Source organism: Glycine soja, chromosome 1 (assembly GCF_004193775.1).
Source record: "Glycine soja cultivar W05 chromosome 1, ASM419377v2, whole genome shotgun sequence".
In the NCBI taxonomy this organism is placed as follows: domain Eukaryota; kingdom Viridiplantae; phylum Streptophyta; class Magnoliopsida; order Fabales; family Fabaceae; genus Glycine; species Glycine soja.
In genome coordinates, this window is record NC_041002.1 from 54,516,762 (window position 1) to 54,538,066 (window position 21,305).

Consider the following 21,305-nt stretch of genomic DNA (forward strand, 5'->3'; position numbering starts at 1 on the left):
CATTTGAATAAATATCTTTGTCAATCTTAAATAATAACCTTCTTTGGTTTCCTCCATTATTTTTTGCTTATGTGTTAGCCTCACACTTATTTACACACATAATGATTTATACACAATTATTTGCATACAAAATAATTTTAAGGCAATTGTGACATTGAAAAATAAAAAATTAATCTTTATAGTATCTTTTGATTAAACATAATTTCACAATCACTATACGTAATCATAAAAATTATTAATATCTAATATGTATATTTTTAATTCAAAGAGAGTTAGATAATAGAAGGCCATCAAGGAAACAAAAAATGACAAAAGAATGTATTTTTAAGATAATTTAATTTGGGGTAACTATATATATCAGTAATTAAATAATTTAATATGTAAATTGAGTAAAAAAAACAGTTGATATCAATAGAAAAAATTTAAAATTTTTAAAAAATAGAAATATCGTTTATTTGCATAATAAATTAACAAAAAAATTTATTTTGATTTGATTGATTTATATGTTAAAATACATAATTCTATTTTTCATGAAAAAATATTTATAAATCAAATAAAATTATGTATTTTTTTACCCTTCTTACACAACAAAAATATGTTTCATAGAAAGGAAATGTATGTCCTTTAAAAGGGTATTATCGGAATAAAGTTTTTATTAGACACTTGCGGGTGATAATAGCAATACCCTAGAATAAAAACACACAGGCCTGTAAGCCCAAAGAAATGGGCTGAGAAACCCGACCCAAAGGGAAGACGCAAGCAAAAACCCTTGGTCTTGATCTCTATCCCGCGCCTGGTTTCTTTCTCTGTATGTTGCTTTGTCGCACGCAGTCTCGCCTCCGTTTTCAAACTTCAGCACCAGACAGGTTATTAAAAGCTTTTTACACCTTCAACCTCTATCCGATTCTCTCCATTTTCTGTTTTCCAATCTGAAACCCTTTAATTTCACCGCAGCTTCCGCCACCTCTCAGACATGGCGAGCGAGGGTGGCAACAAGAGCTTCGCGCGTCGTGACCGTCTGCGCGAGATCGAATCGAATGTACAGAAATGGTGGGAAGAGAAAGATGTCTTCAGAGCCGAACCGGGCGAGAAGCCCCCTTCGCCCGGCGAGAAATTCTTCGGCAACTTCCCCTTCCCTTACATGAACGGCTACCTCCACCTCGGCCACGCCTTCTCCCTCTCCAAACTCGAGTTCTCCGCCGCCTTTCACCGCCTCCGCGGCGCCAACGTCCTCCTCCCCTTTGCCTTCCACTGCACCGGCATGCCCATCAAGGCCTCCGCCGACAAACTCACCCGCGAGATCCAGCGATTCGGCGACCCGCCCGTCTTCCCCTCCTCCGAAATCGAAGAAGAGCCACAACAACAACAGCAAGAACAAGATGAACCTTCTTCTGGCGATGGTGCTCCTCCTGATAAATTCAAAAGTAAAAAGTCAAAGGCTGCTTCGAAGTCAACGGGGCAGGCTTACCAGTGGGAGATTATGCGTAGTGTAGGGATTTCCGATGCTGAGATTTCGAAATTTCAGGATCCTTATAAGTGGCTTTCGTATTTTCCACCTCTGGCTGTTGAGGACCTTAAGGCTTTTGGATTAGGTTGTGATTGGAGAAGGTCTTTTATTACAACCGATATTAACCCTTATTTTGATTCGTTTGTGAGGTGGCAGATGAGGAAGTTGAAGTCCATGGGGAAGGTTGTGAAGGATGTGAGGTATACTATTTTTTCTCCATTGGATGGTCAACCTTGTGCTGATCATGATAGGGCTAGTGGTGAGGGAGTTCAGCCTCAAGAGTACACTATTATTAAGATGGAGTTGATTGCTCCTTTTCCTGAAAAATTTAAGGTGTTGGAGGGAAAGAAGGTGTTTCTTGCTGCTGCAACTTTGAGACCTGAGACAATGTATGGTCAAACCAATGCTTGGGTGTTGCCGGATGGGAAGTATGGGGCTTTTGAAATCAATGACAGTGAGGTGTTTGTTCTTGCTCACCGAGCTGCGCTTAATCTTGCCTACCAGAACCGCTCGCGGGTTCCGGAGAAACCATCTTGCTTGCTTGAGCTCACTGGCCGTGACTTGATTGGACTTCCATTGAAGTCTCCACTTTCCTTCAATGAGGTCATTTATGCGCTTCCCATGTTGTCTATTTTGATGGATAAGGGTACTGGGGTTGTCACCAGTGTGCCCAGTGATGCTCCCGATGACTACATGGCTTTGCATGATTTGAAGGCAAAACCCGCGCTCAGGGAGAAGTTTGGGGTTAAGGATGAGTGGGTGTTGCCGTTTGAGATTGTGCCCATCATTGAGGTTCCGCAGTTTGGGAATAAATGTGCCGAGACGGTTTGCTTGCAGATGAAAATCAAAAGCCAAAATGATAAGGAAAAACTTGTAGAAGCCAAGAAGCAAACGTACTTGAAGGGTTTCACTGAAGGGACGATGATTGTTGGGGAATTTACTGGGAGAAAAGTTCAGGAAGCTAAGCCCTTGATTAGAAACAAGCTTTTAGAAACAGGTCAGCATTCACTTTCTCACTATTTTTTTTTCTAAAATATCATGTGCAATTTTATTGTTTCTTGTATTTCTCAGAATTTATAAAGATTGGCTCCTGCCTCTTTCCTGCTTAATACAACAATGTTAAAGGTTAAATTCTTTGTGTATTATATATTACGGGAAATTGCACTAACCTCCTCTGAGATCTACCTAAATGATACAAACCAGTCCTCTAGATTCTTTTGGTTCACTGAATACAGTGAGTTGTTTTTTACATTTTTTTAGAGTACTGAATACGGTAATTTTTATGACTAATAGATATATATATATATATATGTGTGTGTGTGTGTGTGTATATATCTCTTAAATTTGTAGTATATGTATTTAAAAGTATAATGAATTTTGGATGGTGTTGAAAAAATATTTTACTTTGTTCTGCATTGGAAAACATGTATTGAAACATTATTTACGAACATCGTATCATCTAGAAATCATTGCTGAGAGCCTGAGACTAATGGCACACATGTCTTTGGAATGGTGTTTGCCTCGAAATGAGATAATATTTTCTCCTTACCAATTTTTTGTAGTTTTTTTAAATTAAATAGCCACCTTATAGATTTTGGAAAATCACAAGATTGTGGCATTGTTGCCAAGTGTGTAATATAACATGAGAATAAAATAATAATAAACTTTCATAGATTTGTGTTGATCCCCCCCCCCCCCCCCCCAATGCCCAGCCTGTTTTTCTCTCAAAATGGCACTAATAGCCTCATGAAGTTTTCAGGAGAAGAAGGGCAAGATTGTCAGAAAAAAAAGCAAGGAAGTGTAAGTTTTAATGTGTAAGTTAAATGATGTTATGAAAGGGGTAGTATGTGTAAGTTACAGAATAAAATAAGGGAGGTAAGTGTGAGTGACATTTTGAAAGACCTCAAAGAAGGTTATACCGTTTAGAAATTTCCCCTATATATTAACATGTAATTACATGATACTAGAAATAATTTGCAGTAATAATGAATCAAAATTAAACTCATTATTTTATTTTTAACTTACATATTTAATTGTAAATGTTTTACATTTTTTGTGTTCCTGTATTGAGCTTAGTCATCTTGCCACTGTTACTAAATTTTTTGGTTCCACACTTTCAGGCCAGGCTATTATCTACAGTGAACCAGAGAAACGGGTGATGTCAAGATCTGGCGATGAGTGTGTTGTAGCTCTCACAGATCAGTGGTACATTACATATGGAGAATCAGAATGGAAGAAGCTAGCTGAGGAGTGCCTTTCTAATATGAGCCTGTATTCTGATGAGACACGACATGGATTTGAGCACACTTTAAGCTGGTTGAACCAGTGGGCTTGCTCACGATCGTTTGGTCTTGGGACTCGCATACCATGGGATGAACAGTTCCTAGTTGAGTCTTTATCAGATTCCACCATTTACATGGCTTATTACACTGTTTCACACCATTTGCAGAATGGTGACATGTATGGATCCAGCGAGTCTGCCATCAAACCTCAACAACTGACTGATGATGTCTGGGATTATATTTTCTGTGGTGGACCATATCCCAAGTCAACTGATATATCATCATCCCTTTTAGAAAGAATGAAGCGTGAGTTTGAATATTGGTATCCATTTGATCTTCGAGTCTCTGGTAAGGATCTCATCCAGAATCATCTTACCTTCTGCATTTACAACCATACTGCAATTATGGCCAAGCATCACTGGCCTCGTGGGTTTAGATGCAATGGACACATTATGCTCAATTCTGAGAAAATGTCCAAGTCCACTGGAAATTTCAGGACACTGCGTCAGGCAATTGAGGAGTTTTCTGCCGATGCTACTCGATTCTCTTTGGCCGATGCTGGTGATGGTGTTGATGATGCAAATTTTGTGTTTGAGACTGCAAATGCTGCAATTCTCCGGCTCACCAAAGAGATTGCATGGTATGAAGATAATCTGGCAGCAGAATCTTCCATGAGAACTGGTCCCCCGTCTACTTATGCTGATCGTGTGTTTGCCAATGAGATTAATATTGCTGTCAAGACAACTGAGCAAAATTACTCCAACTACATGTTTCGAGAAGCTCTCAAGACTGGGTTTTATGATCTTCAGGCTGCTAGGGATGAGTATAGATTCTCATGTGGGGTTGGGGGTTACAATCGTGACTTGGTGTGGCGTTTTATGGATGTGCAGACTCGTCTTATAGCACCCATCTGTCCACATTATGCAGAATTTATTTGGAGAGAGCTTTTGAAGAAGGATGGTTTTGTGGTGAATGCGGGCTGGCCAACAGCTGATGCTCCTGATCTCACACTGAAGAGTGCCAATAAATATTTGCAGGACTCAATTGTTTTGATGAGGAAGTTGCTTCAGAAGCAACTTTCGGGCTCAAAGAAAGGTAATAAGAAAGGTCCTCCAGCTGCATCAGTGACAGAAAACAAGGTGACAGGCTTGATATATGTAAATGAACAGTTTGATGGTTTGGAAGCCGATTGCCTGAGTATCCTTCAGAACAAATTTAACAGAGATACGCGAACTTTTGCTCCAGACTCAGAGATATTGCAGGCTTTACAACAGAGTTCTGTAGGTCAATCTTCTAATTATAAACAAATCCAAAAGCGTTGTATGCCTTTCTTGAGGTTTAAGAAAGAGGAAGCAATTGCACTTGGGCCTCAAGCCCTGGATTTGAGATTGCCGTTTGGTGAAATTGAGGTTCTTAAGGAAAACTTGGACTTGATCAAGAGACAGATAGGTCTAGAAGATGTGGAAATTTTATCTGCAGCAGATGTTGATTCCTTGGCCAGAGCTGGACCACTAGCTTCTTTACTAAATCAAAATCCTCCATCTCCGGGAAAACCAACTGCTATCTTTTTAACTCAGTAGCTACTGGGTGAGTTTCTGGAAACTTTTCTTTTCTTAAACTAGTTCACAATTCCTACTTCATTTTTTGGTCATCTAAACACGAATGTAATTTATTTTTATTTGTTATATATGTAGACATGGATGAGTTACTGAACCTTAGTGTCAAATTCTTTTTGGCTTGATTTGAGGTTTAAATCTTTTTTTTTTTCTATATTTTGTCCCACTTAATTGTTTCATGGGTCATACCCTCTTCCTATATATTTAAGTTTACGGCCTGGTTGAGTAAACTAACTTGGAAACGATCCATTCCTGATGCATCCACACGAGTAACTGCTTTTACCTCTTCAGTATAGCTGCTAGAGAAGATTTATCAGCAATTTCGAAAGTTGGCATTCTCGTTATAGCTGAAAATATAATTGTTTCACTGATATTGCATAAGTTTCCTGTTTGAGAAATCTTAGGCAAAGTGCGTTCTTAATAATATTATTGTCTGGGTGCAAAATTGCTCATTCATGTGATCGTCATTTATAGGTTGCAATAGTGTACTTCATTCCGCTGAGGAACGTGTAGTATGATTATCCTGATCTGAATCATGCTTTGTTGGTGGTTGGGGAGCTTGAAATTTTTTGTGGATAACAGAAGATTTTGTTGGAAATTGCTGATGTAGAATTCTGGTTTGCTGACATTCTGCTTTCGTGTGCCGCGAAAGAGATCTCTTCTTCGCTTTTAATTTTATTACTCCTTAAGTTTCCTTCATTGTTTGCTCTACGTCTTCATGTCCAAGTTGTCAGTTTTCTGACAATTGGGAAAATTACATTTTGTAGCATAATGTTCTTATGGTGATGAGTTATTTATTTTAGAATGGTATCAAATCATTACTTAAATGTTGATCAAATTTCTCCATTATAATTGTTTTCATGCTGGATTTCAGACTTTATTTCCTAACTTTGACATGCAACTTAATTGAAGGCCATGGACTTGGATTAATAGCGAAAGATTTCTTTTCTTTTTTTTAATTTTATGTTAGAGTAAAATATGTTTTTTTGTCCTTTAAAATTTTTAAGAGTTGGGTTTCAGTCTTTCCAAAGTATTGTATGTTTTTAGTTCATTTGAAATGTTTCTTTTTGTTTCAAGTGGTATCTAAAACATTTTTCAATTTTTTATAAAGTATCATTTAAAACACTTTTAAGAAATAAAAAGTGGTGCATTTAGAGGGACAAAAACAATAGACCAAATGTTGTAGCTAATAACTGCAATTACAACCTGATTTTGATTGAGCACATCTTGTGATGCGATATACCAAGCAAGTATTAGGATTTCATTTCTTATCAATAGTTATATTAAAACCGTTCATTCTTCATTTTTAACTTCCACGTGTCAATCATATATTCACTTTAGTTCATCCTCTTGTATTTTTTTCTCTGCATTTGCTTTTTGACTCAACACAGCAAATGTTAGTTGCTTTTATGTTTTGTGCACCGTGCAAATGCTCGGGAGCTTCTCTAGTACCATATCAAAACGGAAGATGGCATTACAATGCATAATCTCACTTAAAAAAATTCTTTGAACTTGATTTTGCTGAGGGCATGCCTCAAGGTCTAAAAAGCTGAATAGTTCTTTGTACATTGATAATTGCAGATCCGAGGAAAAGTTTACAGAAGTGACGTTTGAGATTGTAGTTGTAAAACTCGGATTCGGATCCCCTACAGGTAGGAAAATAACTGCACGAGATGCAGTTTCATCTTTTACCAATTACAATACATTCTTTTAATTATGTTAGTCTATTAAATATTGGCCGAGATTGATTACAGTTGAAAAATGAACTGCAGATCTGATCCGTAAAAACCACTAGCTAGCTCGCTGTCATTGGTAGGACGAAAACCGAAAAACAAGGGGACCTTCCAACAATTCATGTATCAAGTTCGAATTATAATTTACATAATTATTGCAAGCGGTGGATAATAGATAAAGTAGAGTTTAAAATGCAAGAAGCCAAGAGGCTCATGACATGAAACGGTGAACAGAGATGAAACTTGAAGGAACACACAAGTGAAGTTGAAGCTCAAGGGTAGGTTTCAGAGGCTGGGACAGGGGCATAGGAACCAATGAAGACGTCTCCATAAATCAAGCCAGCCAAACCTCCTCCAATCAATGGGCCAACCCAGTAGATCCAGTTAGCAGCCAAGTCTCCACTGACCACAGCTGGGCCGAATGAGCGAGCTGGGTTCATTGAACCGCCGCTGAATGGGCCTGCTGCTAAGATGTTGGCACCCACAACGAACCCAATAGCAATGGGTGCAATGATACCCAATGACCCCTTCTTTGGGTCTACTGCAGTTGCATACACAGTGTAAACCAACCCAAATGTGATAACAATCTCAAACACTACAGCTTGCAAATCGTTCACACCATTAGCCGGCGAGTGGCTTGGAATGCTCTGCCAATATCCAAAGCAATATCACATCAGATTTTTTATCTATGAATTTCACATTCCAAGTGTCCAAGTCCAACTTACATTTTTATCTTTTAATTTCTTAACTAATATCCTAATAATATGAATAAATAAGATTCAAAATTATTATATATGGTTAAAAGAAATTTGAAAAAAGAAACAGTACCTTAGCGGTGATCAAATTGAGGAGGAGGCATGCGACTATAGAACCCAACAATTGGGCAATCCAGTATAAGAAACCAGTAATGAGAGTGATGTTGCCTCCAATGGCCAATCCAAAAGTGACAGCTGGGTTCAAATGGCCACCTGAGATGTTGGCGGCGACGGAGACACCTACAAACAGTGCAAATGCATGTGCCACAGCTACTGCCACCAGCCCCGTTGGATCCAAGGCTGCATCTTTTGTAAGCTCGTCTATAGAAAAACAACACCACAACCAACCACTCCATTATTCCATGTACGTTTGTGCCAATATATTACAAGTATTTTTTTTTAATAGATATGCATACGTGGGTATCATGAAAAATAAATATTATTACTCGTTCTTTTATGGGTACTTTCACCAACTCTATTAGTTATTTTATGGTAGTGAGATAGATAACTATGAAGCAATTATCGTTATTTAATTTGATCAGACGATTTCATTAGTTGCGTTAAATAATATTTAATGAAGTGGTTAATCATGTCATAAAATTAGCCTGAAATACAAAAAAAAAAAAAATTGACAAATTTTAAATGCTATTTGATACACAACTTAAATTTACCCATTAAAGGCTAACGATAGAGAACAACGTGACTGTTCAAATGAGATGTTGAAATAAAATTATCTTCTAATATAAATAAAATTATCTTCTAATATAAATAGAATAGTCAGGTTATTTCACTTTCGCACAACTAATTTTTTATCTTATATCATCAATATTATTCTTTTTAAGAATATCACATTATATGAACATATTATCAATTATTGATTTGACTCTTCTAAAATAAACGGCCAGTTTGGGAGTTCATAAACAATTTATTTGGATTTATCTTATGACATATAAACCTTTATATATGTGTTTGAGAGAAGTTACGAAAATAATTTAACCATGTCCATAAGTGGTTTTTAGCTCATTTTAATAAGTTCATGATAGTTTATGAAAACAATTTATAGCTTATACAAAAACAGGGTAATCTTATTTTCCTTTTAGTTATCAAAACAACTTATACATAAGTGCTTTTAAAATAAATACTTATTCCAAAAATCCAGAGTGAGACAGTAAATGTATAAAGTTAGTTAAGATTAAGAAGTACTTTAGTTCAAATTAATGATAGATGCAATCATATTTTTTCACTTGACAAATTTGTTCACTTTAGAGAGAAAGTTAACTCCACCAATTACGTACATTATTAATAAAAATTGTTAGTTTGAGACTTTAGCTAGTTAATGTAGAAATTTGTAACGATAATTACAATTGCTTTAAAATTAATTCAACGTGCTTATCACTCCATTTTTGTTGACTCGTGTGAACCAACTTAATTAATTCCTGAAATTCTCATGTTTAGAATGTCCATACATACCATAAATGGATTAAAGCAAGCATGTGCCTACACATTTACTTGGTAGCTAGCTAGTCAGCAACTAGTTAAATTTTTATTGTGCAGACTAATACAGATAGTGCATGAATCTATATGCTTTGATGTGGTTAATTAATATATACTCAAATATCAAGTTTCAGCACTTACTGTAAGCGATGGCTGATCCAACACCAGCGAACACGAAAATCAGAGTTGCGTGGAACTCTGCGAAATAAGCCTTAAGAGAGGCAGCGCTAAAAGAGTCATCCAAAGTACCAAGAGCTATCTTCACCATATTGGCACCTCACTTACTACAAAATCGAACTAATAGCTAGCTTGTTATTAATTACTGGTGCCTTGCCTCATAAACCTTTGCTTAGGTTTATATAACAAGAAACTACACAAATATAATATATTTGATTGTGAAGGGACAGCCATTCTTGGTTGTCATGCACCGACCATGGACCCACAAGAGTGGTTGGATAACGCTTGATTAATAATCGATCCAGGACCTAAACTAACCCCTTAGCTTACTCTTTTCTTTATTTTAAAAATCCTATTATTTGTGTTCATGTTTTATTTTCTTAGTGATCATGAGCTCAATAGTAGTCAATCAATTGAACAATAAACGAGGAACTTAAAAAATAATAATTGGGTGGATAAGCATCCTAAGCGAATATTATCATTCTCAACGATCCACTTGCATTAATATATATATACATATATATATATATATATATATATATATATATATATATAGGACGTCGTTTTCCATTTAGCCAAATTAACCAAAGGAGGTTAAAATTAAATGATGATGATAACAATCGTGACAATTTTTTTTCCACTATGACAGCCGACAGAAGATATATGAACAATACTTCTTCTCATATTTGTTTCTCATAAACTCCGATGCTTGTACATCGGTAATAGATTACATGTGCTCACGTTTTTATTCATTGACTATTGATTAATAATGTCGGCATTTCTTTTTCCAGATCGATAAATAATGAAGCCAACATTTAAATAGAATGTTTGTTCGGCCTTATTTCATTGGCAATTTGGAATTGTTTAATAATTAATGCTACCATTGATCACTAGTGGTTAATTGGGCGGCTTAGTGGGATAGTTCTTCTGTATGTTTTCTCTGTCTCTTTTTGCATTCCCTTTTTGTAGTCTTTTGTTATGAAAGCAGAAGATTCTGGATTGCCTATATATGTATTCTACTTGTTAAATAATGTCTATAGAGTAGCTTCTCTCTTAGTGGTACAATGCTCTGGTAGCAAATAGCATCAATGAAATACCAGTACAAGATATATAGTATAATTGTGAGAGTTAATTTGCATAAAAAATTGACTGATAATTGATTCGACTATTTAAATGTATTAGTTGTTATGTGATTATTTAGTGTCAAGATGGGATCAAGAACTATATTCTTATTTTAATAAATATATTAACAAACTACACTTTTTGAAGCATATTCGCAAATTCAAGTTGTAAATTATCAGCATGTTTCTTTAAAAATAAGTGAAAGTTTATTAATAACATGTGCCTGAAAAAGTGGTATATACATCGGCCATTGCACTATTAATAACTTTATACAGAATATGTATTTTATCAATCAAATCGCTGATATAATATTTAATTGTTTGTCAAATTTGAAAAATAGTAAAAAGTAATTAAACTATATATATTTGTGTATAATTTAAAAGTATACACTACTTCAATCTTAATATATGCCAATAAAATATTAAATAACTTTGTATTAATACACCGTTATTTGTTTGGTAAAATTTTAGAGGTTCCAAAATTTATATTGTGGTGATTGTAATTGATTTTGGGTTTTATACGTAATTTTCTTTTATCAACTTCACATAAGTAAATTTGTTTAACTCACATTTATAGTACCACTCTAAAAAACTAATAATTTTTTTTAACTCTAATTCTTTTAAAATGAATTTTATGAAAATCTAAATCAAGTCTTTGTTGTTTAACAATGTGGTTGTTTCTGTAACAGTGTCCATTTTGCATGTGTCCACCAGAAGCTATGAATTGTTGCTTTTGCGTAAGTGAATATATCTAACATGATTTTAGTCCAAACACACACTAAGAGGGTTTCTTCGTGCTCACAAATTTTAAAGTTAATAGTTATAGGCAACACTTGGTGAACGATGATACTAAATCAGCAAAACAAAATATATACTTGTATTTTGAATGAAAAATCAAGTGTGAATAGTTAGGTTTCACATTAACTAAGAAAGGACTCAATGAAGGATATATAAGATATGTGACTCGTATATCCAATTTTTTAATATTTTTTCTGGAGATGTGGTGCTGATTCTCTTGATAATCCTTAATTATCATTAGCCTGTTAACTTGTTTAAATGCTCTTCAAGCTCCCTAACATGTGATAAATTAGTTATCTTCTTCATAATATGATCATCATTATCTTCTCACATAATAGTAGGAATATTTGACAAGGAAAGCTACGGTTAATATTATTGGAGGTTGGCTTAAGCCTTTGAATTTATTTTTTATTTGACAAGGAAAAGTACAGTTAATGTGTTGGAAGCTGGCTTGAGCCTTTATGGGCTATTCGTCCTCCGGAGTTTTAATTGGAGCAATTAGGCCTTGTCGGACCTAAGTCAAGTCTGATCCAAAACAAGTCTCAACATGGTTTAAGGAAAAAAATAAATTCTTGGGAACAGGAGGAAAATATCAGTTCTCATTATTATTTGTTATTTGACTTTTGATACATACACACACATGCAGAGGTTTCATAAAAAATAAAATAGAGAAAAATAGAGGTTATTTCTTTATTATGAATAAAAATTATAAGGAAAACAAATTTATACTTAATAGTAATAGCAAATTTTCAGTAAATAAGAAACAGGAAAAGTAAAACCTAAAATCCGAATCAGCAAAGGCTTAAATCTACCTTTAATCCTATAGTTCATGATTATGTAACTTTGGTTCTTGAAAACGTTTTATTGCATATTTGATCTTCTACGCTTTTAAAATATAATAATTTTGATCCCCTATTAGTTTATCATCAATTTTATAGATAATTTTTTTTATGTAACATCCATGTTGATGTATCAATTTAACACATTTGATGTGACACATATAATATGATAACATGAAACTAAGAATCAAAATTGTATATTATTAATATCACATTAAAATATATTAAATTATTATGTTATATAAGTACCTTATGTCATCATTATATCATTAATAATTTTTATTAAAAATTTTACTACTGATCAACGATAAACTAAAATTATTAAAATTTAAAAACATGTGATAATTTTTTTAAAAGACAAAAATTGCATAAATGCGAAACTTGAGAACTAAAAGTGAATTTAAGCAATTAGTAAATTTGGCCTAGAAATCTTTCAAGATGAACATTTTAAGCTAAGCATTGTAGCAAGTCGAGAAAGGGAAAAGTGGAAAACAGAATTCAAAAGGGGAAACAAATTGGCGGGTGAATGAAGGATGGACCAAAACCAACACTTTTTCATTTCAAATTCAAAGCGTTAACGGATCGAATTAGCGATTCTGCGTTCCTCACAGTACCACTTTCCATTTCCATAGTTTCAACTTATCTTTCATCATGTGTGGGTGGTTCTGATCAGTACATGAATTAATTGGCAACATTGAATGCATCCAACCACTCAGTGCCCATCGAATTCAATTCCGATCAGTGCAGTCCACTTTCTCTGATCATCGCAGTCTTTCCGTAGTAACTATTGCTATAATGCTATTTATTTCACTTCACATTCTCCTTCTCTCCTACACACGGTTTCTGTGTTTCACATTTTTATTTATTTTTCAATTCGATTCTTCTAAGTGAAACCATGCTTGCTTATCTTATGTTATGTTCAATGTTCAATTAATTATTCGAGGCCCACACTCTCCCTTCCATTTGAAACCCGGTCGGTCCCTGGTGTTACGTTGTGTACTGTGTAGTAAATACTACTATATGATAGTATTGATAGATAGATAGAAGAAGAATGCAAGAGGGTTTCTAGAATAGCTAAGAATTAATGATGGGTGAGTTTCACTTTCATAATGTATTTGGCAACGACGGTGATGCACAAGTGGGTGCAAATTCTAGAGCACACAGGCGCTCTAACAGGTTTTTGTTTTTGCTTTAACTGGAACTCTATCTTGCCTCCTTTTGGTTCTTATTGTCGCTTTATAATACCGTATGGAGAACATAATAACGTTTTTTAAGCCAAGAATTTATTGTTTTTAAAATTGGTTAATGAATCCATTGGTGCGAAGAAGTTTAACTATGTGGCTTCTTCGATGAAAAATATGAAATTTGTCACTTGTGAGTTTGATTGAGTTCAAAGGCATTATGAAAAACAAAAACTGGAGTGGAGGATGGTAGGTTCTGTCCGAGTATATTATTGAAATAACGATTTAGAAAACTTGGTCTGGGGTACTTTGTAGATTGTGGCAAGAAGCGTTTGTTGTAAATGTTGATAATGTTTTCTAATAGACAAATTGCAGTTATCGTCTTGAGCTGTGCTTCATTTTGTGTGATGACATGGCATGTGGTTTTTTTTATTGTGCACTTCCCAGTGCTTCTGACAGGAACCTGAAATTCTCAAGGGGTGGAGTTTTGCGTCCTATAGAGAAAGACGAGCATGAATCTCTTGTGAGTTGTGAGACTACAATATCAATTTGATCTTTTTACTTTTCAAGTCATATCTCGTAATTCTTTGGATAAAACAATTATTGCATTCAGCATGCAACGTATGGACCTTGTATTGTAATTTTGAATGTGAAAGTAAATTAATTCATTTGCTGTGACTTAAACAGGCTTCACCACCTTCGGTGAGGGCTTCTAGGTTATCAAGTCCATTACACGACAACCTCACCAGTAACAAGAAAACCTTTTCAAAACCTAGAGCATCCTTGGAAAAAGATGTAAGTTGTCATTTTGGTTTGGTGGAATTTATCTCTGGCTATTTAGATTCTTCACTTAGGTATTTCTTGTGAACAATTCTGTTCCAATTAACACTGAGATGACTCAGAATGACACTATACTGCTTCTTGGTTTTCTTATCTTCCCCCCAAAGTTTAATTTGGAAGTGGGGGAAACACCATTGGATAACTTGAAGATTGTATTACTTGAAGAGACCTTTAAAACGAAAGAAATTGATTATATGGTCTTGGAACTAATTGATATAAAGTAGTGTGTTTCATAGAACAATTTTGCATACTCTTTATTGTGGAATCAGAGACGCAACTCCTGAAGACCAGAACTGACCTTTGTCAATAAAGTGTAATTTAGAAGCATCTTAATAAGATCAAGAAATCACAATGGAAAAGAATTGTAGGAAATATTCATATGGATATAAGCATAGTGTCTTTTTGGGAAATGCATCTTCTGTATTTTATCACTTTAATGAAAACACATTGGAAGAAACATGAAGGGCAAAAATTATGGAAAGACAATGCCAGATTGTGCAGGTTTTTATTTTCCCATAAGATGGTCATAGCTTAGTATTTGATTGAACAGCTATATGATGTATTGATTTGCAGGTTGAACAGCTACAGCTACGCCTACAGCAGGAAAAATCTATGCGTATTCTGCTCGAGAGAGCAATGGGTCGTGCCTCAAGTACTTTATCACCTGGACACAGACACTTTGCAGCTCAGGTAATTTGACATTTGCTACTCGGGCAGTGGGCCTGTGCTCTGTTCACAAATTAACCTGTTAAGATCGTAGTGGACATGGAAGAGATATAAACCATACTTGGGCACCCACCAAACAACTTAAGTTTTCAGGTTAATTTGGTTCTTGACTAATATCCTGTGCAATTCTTTGTGTGTATAGTCTTGTGACAGAAATATTATTACATGTTACTATATTATTTAAGTTTGGACAAACTTGACTTGGCATAGAATAAGCCATTCAGGATTATAAATTATTAGAACCAGAGGAGTTGATTCTCATGTGAAGGACTGTAGCTAGTGATAAGGATAAAGGAACCCTTCACTTGGATTGTAAATTTTGATCGGACATGTATAATGCACAATGTGATCTTTCTCATTCAAGTTATGGCCATAAGTATTCATTTGTTTTGTGGAAATTAACTATTTTTTCTTTTTTCCCCTTCTTAGACAAAAGATTTAATTGCTGAAATTGAGTTACTTGAAGAAGAAGTTACAAGCCGTGAGCAACATGTGCTTGCCATGTACAGAAATATTTTTGAACATTGTGTAAGCTGGCCACCTTCTGAACAAAATTCTGGCGTGGCTTCACCTGCTCATCCAAGGCATGAATCCAGGAAGCATCCAAGTATAATTTCAAGTGCTTTCTGTTCATCAAAAAAGTTTCCCTTGCGACCCTTGCAAACTTTGATTTATAATAATGACTTGAAGAATAGAATTTTTGGGTCAAGTTATGCTCCTTTATCATGTGGCAAGGGCAAAGTTTATTTTGGAAAGACTTGTCCTAATTCCACCAAGGTATAATATATTGCTATAGATACTCGTTTCCTTTGTTTATTCTGTGAATGGGAAAAACTTAATTATATATAATAATACCCTAAAGATGACACTAATATACAAAAGATCCCCTTCTAATGTTTGTCCCAACATTTTCACCTTAATCATGTGTCAGGTTAATGAGAAGTTTTCCACAAAGGAGAAAACTCCAGCATTGCGAACTTTAAAAGATCATCTAAACCAGTGCCCAAACAGGCTTTCTGAGGAGATGGTGAAGTGTATGGCAACTGTATATTGCTGGCTCCGTAGTGCAACCTCTGTAAATACTGAAAAAAGTAGATCACCTTTATTATCAAGGTCATCCACTCATGCTGTACAGCCAAGACATGGTTTTGGGAATGATCGAGACTGTTCTTGCAAATCAGTAGTGGAAATATCTTGGATAGCTACTCGTAAACGTCATTCTTCTCATGCTTCTTACGCCATTGACAACTACAGGTTGGCTCTTTAAATATGATAACTTCAAGGTGTTGTTAAAAATATGAATACCAAGAAGGTGCTTCTCATGCATTTATAAAGAATCTTAAGGCGGTGTCGTACCTTGAAATTATATCCTTGTTTGGAAAATTAGAAATTTGACAACTAACAGTTTTGTGGCAATCTTAGCGAGAGTTATTTAAAATTACCCACTAACTATTATATATTTATTGTGGTCTGTACGATGATTTTCTAGACAATATTTGTTATCTGATCGGCAATTCTTTTTCTAGACATCTTAAGTAGTAGTGTTAAATACTTGGAGGGAGAGTTTTGCCATCCATAGTGGTATTACTTAGCTGGAACAATATTGTCTCCAGTAGAGGATACATGTGGTTTAGACAAACAGAGTAGTAGCATCAATACAGTTGTTTTAGTATTCTGTGACTTAAGTTTATAGTACTACGATCCAAAAAAGAAAGTCAGACTATTGGAAGGCCCTCATCAGATTCCAAAGTTTTCTTAAATTTCAGAGAATCTGTCATAATTCTTTTAAAATCCTTTGTCATTTCACAGGTTCTATGTATATTCCCTTGAATCCATTTGTCATATTTGAGATACACACTAGCCTGGCCTCCCCTGAGATGACCAGTCCAATACACCTGTTGCATAACTTCTTGGCAAAAAACTACTCAAAATCCTAAATGGTTTGATCTGGGCTTCTTCACATTTAACGATGCATGACAAATGAGCCAATTATACTTAAATGTTGGCATGCTGTAGATGGGTTGGTGATGTTGCACAACTGCAGCGGTGCAAGTATTAGTTCACATTTTGATTTGTTTTTGCTCAAGTTACCTTTGACGGATGTTATTAGATTTATTTAGATAAGAATTAGTTAGGATCTTTATCCTGTACGAAGGGACTTTTGAAGGCTGTTGGATAGTGCAGATTTTATTCTTGTTCTTGGTTGTTAACCAGAAGATTTTTCCTTTATTATGTGCCAGATGTGTGTCTCTCTCTCTCTCAAATTTTTGGAACATGCCCTTGCCTTTCTTTTCTCCCAAATCTTAAGTCAATAATTAATCCCAGAACTGTTACTTCCCTTAATTTTACTCTTACCCAGGGAGATCTGTTTTCGTAATTCGGATTCTGACATTGGCACATTTTGGCCCAAGTTTAACTGGCATTGAATGTTTTAGCATTTATAGATGTCATTATTTGGAAAGTACAGTTTAGACACGCACATATATTATTGTCCGTCCCTTTTTAAAATTTTAAAACTTGTAAAGGTATCTACTTGTTTTATGGGAGTGTAAGTGAGAGTATAGGAGGTGGTAATGACATTTTAAGTCTTACTTTTCTACTATATTAGTTATAGATTTGTGGAGTTTTAGGGGAAAACAAAATATGAATATTACAAGGGGGAACCGCTTTTCTTTTCAGCAGTGTAGAATGTCGATAATGATAAAATGGTTTCGAAACTTAACTTTTATAGCTAGTCTAGTGACTTTATTGGTTCATAAGGCAATTTATTGATAATATCATAAATGAATAAATTAGAAAGCAAATTAGAGCTACAATTGTGAGAAAAAATGACAAAATCTTGCCTACATGATTTATATGAGAAGAGAACTAATAAAGGTCCTACTAAAAAGAGTTCATCATATGAAGGATGAGCTCATAAATAAAAATAGAAAAACATCAAGAACATCCCTAAAACAAACTACTAAAAACCTTAATATAAATGGAATTCCTTAAATTTAATTTTTGAGAGAACACAACAATTTTGCTTAATCTACTTAACCCACTGTCTCTTAAGGGAAGGATATTTCAATTCTAGTTTTATGTGTGCTTGCTATTTTGGCCCAAGCACACCCCAGATTCTTATGATTGAATTGTAGACTTAACCCCTTCGTTTTCTCATTTCCTTCAGAGTACTGGTGGAACAACTTGAAAGGGTGAATATCAGTCAAATGGAAAGTGATGGACAAATTGCGTTCTGGATCAATGTGCATAATGCTCTTGTGATGCACGTAATATTCACAATCACGCGTGACGCGACTATGATTTTTTTTTTGCTGAGTTTCAGCACGTATGACTTTCTTTTACTGTTAACAGGCATATTTAGCATATGGAATTCCCCAGGGCTCTCTCAAGAGGCTGGCCTTGTTTCACAAGGTAGTCTATTTCTTTATTCGATTGGATATTGTCCTTAGGCAGCAGCAAATTCTCCCTAGTTTTTATATGTTCTGGAAAGTTTTTGATGCAGAGACTATCTAACACTTTAAGAATGCTGTTAAAATTTTAGAAGGATAATACTTTCCCTGAAATGCTCTCCCCAAGCCAACCTTTGTTTAGTGCGATGCCTAGACGAGGAACCATATCCAAATAATGTTTATTACGTTGTTTTTTTTTTAATCCAACAAATTACAAAGAAACAATCACATCAACTAAAATCTTCCTTTGTAGGGGGGAAAAGAAACTTCATGAACCCTTCTCTTTAATTACTTGTTAGCATTTACATGGCTTAGGCCACCAAAAGGCATGTATCTAAAGTTGATATGCTATTTGGAGGACATTTAGATGCCGTTGAGAAGTAACTTACTTTAACCTGTGATGTCATAATCATATACTTTTAGCACCTCCATTTTTCTCAATGGTGCTATCTTATTCTTAATTCATTTCTTTTATTGATACATCATGGAAAGTAGGAAATAATGAGTACCACTGTGTAGTGCAGGCAGCTTACAACATTGGCGGTCATATCATAAGTGCAAATGCAATAGAACAAGCGATATTTTGCTTCCGAACACCCCGCATTGGACGGGTACACATCTGACCCTCTCAAGTAAAAACATGGGCACCTCCAGATATATGAGAGAAGTGTTGCTAGCTTTATGGATGCATTTTAATGATGGAATATTTTGATTGGTCCGAATATATGAGAGAAGTGTTGCTAGTTTTATGGATGCATTTTAATGATGGAATATTTTGATTGGTCCGAATAGTGCAACTCTATATTTTTTCTGTTTTGACCGGAGGTTTACAAATTACAGATTCTTCCCATGATATGCATCTACTGCTTGCAAGCTTATATTGCTTTAGAAAGACATTAATGTATCCGTTTGAATGTGTTATCATTAAATTGGCGTTGCACAGCTATGATTTAACAATCACCAATGATCTTGTAAACTTTTAGTGCTGTTTAATTGTCAGGATAAAAGGGTGGATAAGAAAGCTGTATCAAAGTAGGCAAAGATACAAGCTTGATAAGCTTTTGTCTTATCTAGTGTTTCATACGTGTCATATATCATAGTAGGTAAGAATATAAATTGTATACAAATAAATAACCCTTATGAAAGGAGGGTAATGGGGATGGCGGTAACCAGGGCAGGGGTGGTAGTTGTGGTAGACGTGGGAAAGTAGTGGTGGTGACAGAAGTATTAGTGGCAGCATCAGAAAAAGAAGAATAATGTGCAACAGTTAACTCCTGATTGTTAGTTATTTTTTTCCTAAGTGTTATTATTTTTGTTGTGGGAAAGAGAATGGGACATGTGATTTGGTTCTGTGGAGATGAGGGCGAAAGGGAAAAACATTGTTTGTCCTGTCATAGTTCTTCCTAACCTAACTCCCCTATCTGTGTACATTTAACCTAAAGAACGGCATAGGATGAGCTTATCCTGTTTGATTAGCTCACTAATCGATGGATCACAACAGAATTGGTGAAGGATCCATTGGGGTTTGATTCTCAACTTGAAAGAGTAGTCCACGACTCTATAAGAAGTTTTAATATAATAATTTTGTGAGTGAGATGCTTAGGACTCCATTAGGACCTTATTTCTTTACCTAATATTATACTGTAATTTTTTTAACAGAATTTGAAGGATGGCATCTCGTGTTTCATCTGATTATTTTTTTTGTTTGTCAAACAGTGGCTTGAAAGCTTTTTGTCTGCTGCCCTGAGGAAGAAAAATGGTGAAGAAAAACAGCTTATCAGCTCAAAATTGTGTATTACTGATTTCCAACCCCTTGTTTGCTTTGCTCTTTGCACTGGGGCATTGTCAGATCCTGTGGTAATTTTTCTTTCATTTTACTTTTTTCCATGGAATTGCAGTTTGAATATCATTGGGAAAATGTGATTGTTAGTTGTGTAGGGCTTTGCTCTTGTTGAGTATGCATCTTGATCAATTTTGATGCATTGATGAAGCACAGTAGGAAGTAAATAAGAGAAATTCTAAAACTGATATTCAGTATTCACATTTGAATCCATATTAACTTACTGTCTCTGATACCCTGATTTTAAAAAGTTGATCAAGACTTTTATTGTTACTTTGCTGCAGCTAAAAGTCTACACCACATCAAATATAAGAGAACAGCTGAATATTGCTAAGAGAGAGTTTCTTCAAGCAAATGTAGTTGTGAAGAAGTCAAGCAAAGTTTTTCTCCCTAAATTGGTGGAAAGATTTTCTAGAGAAGCGTCAATCAGTTTAGATGATCTCCTTGGATGGGTCATGGAAAGTGTTGACAAGAAACTGCATGATTCAATACAGAAGTGCCTTGATCGTAAATCTAATAAAAAATCATCTCAGATCATAGAATGGCTGCCTTACAGTTCTAGGTTCAGGTACATGTTCTCGAAGGATCTAGTAGACAAGCCATGGTGGGTATAACAATATAACATCTTACAGCAATGAAGAGGTTCTTTTTAGGTTGACTGTTAGAAAAATACGAGGTAGTTATGGGCTTTCATAGAAATTTCTGAGTACATTTCAACATAATGTAATTTTTGCTTGTGTTAGATTTCGTACTCTTTTTTTTACCAAGATTTCGTACTCTTACTATCTAAATATTTTGATAAATGTAGCCGCACACCTAACCATTTGTATTGACAAACTCTCCTTTAACATGTAAGTTGTAGAATAGAATAATAAAAGGTAACCATGGGTAATTCATAAATATATGAAGAATTTCGAACGATTACATACGATATATTATATAGG

General features: G+C 35.0%; 3 protein-coding genes across 5 annotated transcripts; 2 read left to right on the top strand and 1 right to left on the bottom strand.

Annotated features, from left to right (window-relative positions):
• The first annotated feature begins 714 nt into the window (after positions 1-714).
• On the top strand, positions 715-7,380 carry LOC114423599 (leucine--tRNA ligase, cytoplasmic-like). Of its 3 annotated transcripts, XR_003668872.1 has the most exons (5): positions 715-866; positions 955-2,504; positions 3,628-5,376; positions 6,987-7,057; positions 7,178-7,365. XR_003668872.1 is itself a non-coding variant. In XM_028390431.1 (4 exons), the coding sequence occupies exons 1-3, from the start codon at positions 811-813 to the stop codon at positions 5,367-5,369; spliced, it is 3,348 nt and encodes a 1,115-aa protein (XP_028246232.1). In that variant the 5' UTR covers positions 715-810; the 3' UTR covers positions 5,370-5,376; positions 6,987-7,380. The 3 variants fall into 3 exon arrangements, 2 of the variants coding, with proteins under 2 accessions (XP_028246232.1, XP_028246224.1); XM_028390431.1 differs by having other exon boundaries at positions 6,987-7,380; XM_028390423.1 differs by lacking the exons at positions 6,987-7,057; positions 7,178-7,365 and adding an exon at positions 5,880-6,254.
• On the bottom strand, positions 7,188-9,733 carry LOC114423615 (probable aquaporin TIP-type RB7-5A). Its single transcript, XM_028390443.1, has 3 exons — positions 9,529-9,733; positions 7,967-8,214; positions 7,188-7,785 (listed from the first exon to the last, which is right to left on the bottom strand). Exons 1-3 carry the CDS (start codon positions 9,653-9,655, stop codon positions 7,411-7,413), a joined length of 750 nt encoding a protein of 249 aa, XP_028246244.1. The 5' UTR covers positions 9,656-9,733; the 3' UTR covers positions 7,188-7,410.
• A 3,006-nt stretch (positions 9,734-12,739) lies between these two features.
• On the top strand, positions 12,740-21,263 carry LOC114423625. The gene is made up of 11 exons (XM_028390453.1): positions 12,740-13,498; positions 13,951-14,026; positions 14,191-14,298; positions 14,917-15,033; positions 15,499-15,846; positions 16,001-16,323; positions 18,239-18,338; positions 18,424-18,483; positions 19,046-19,132; positions 20,238-20,378; positions 20,646-21,263. The coding sequence occupies exons 1-11, from the start codon at positions 13,407-13,409 to the stop codon at positions 20,973-20,975; spliced, it is 1,782 nt and encodes a 593-aa protein (XP_028246254.1). The 5' UTR covers positions 12,740-13,406; the 3' UTR covers positions 20,976-21,263.
• Positions 21,264-21,305: the final 42 nt, after the last annotated feature.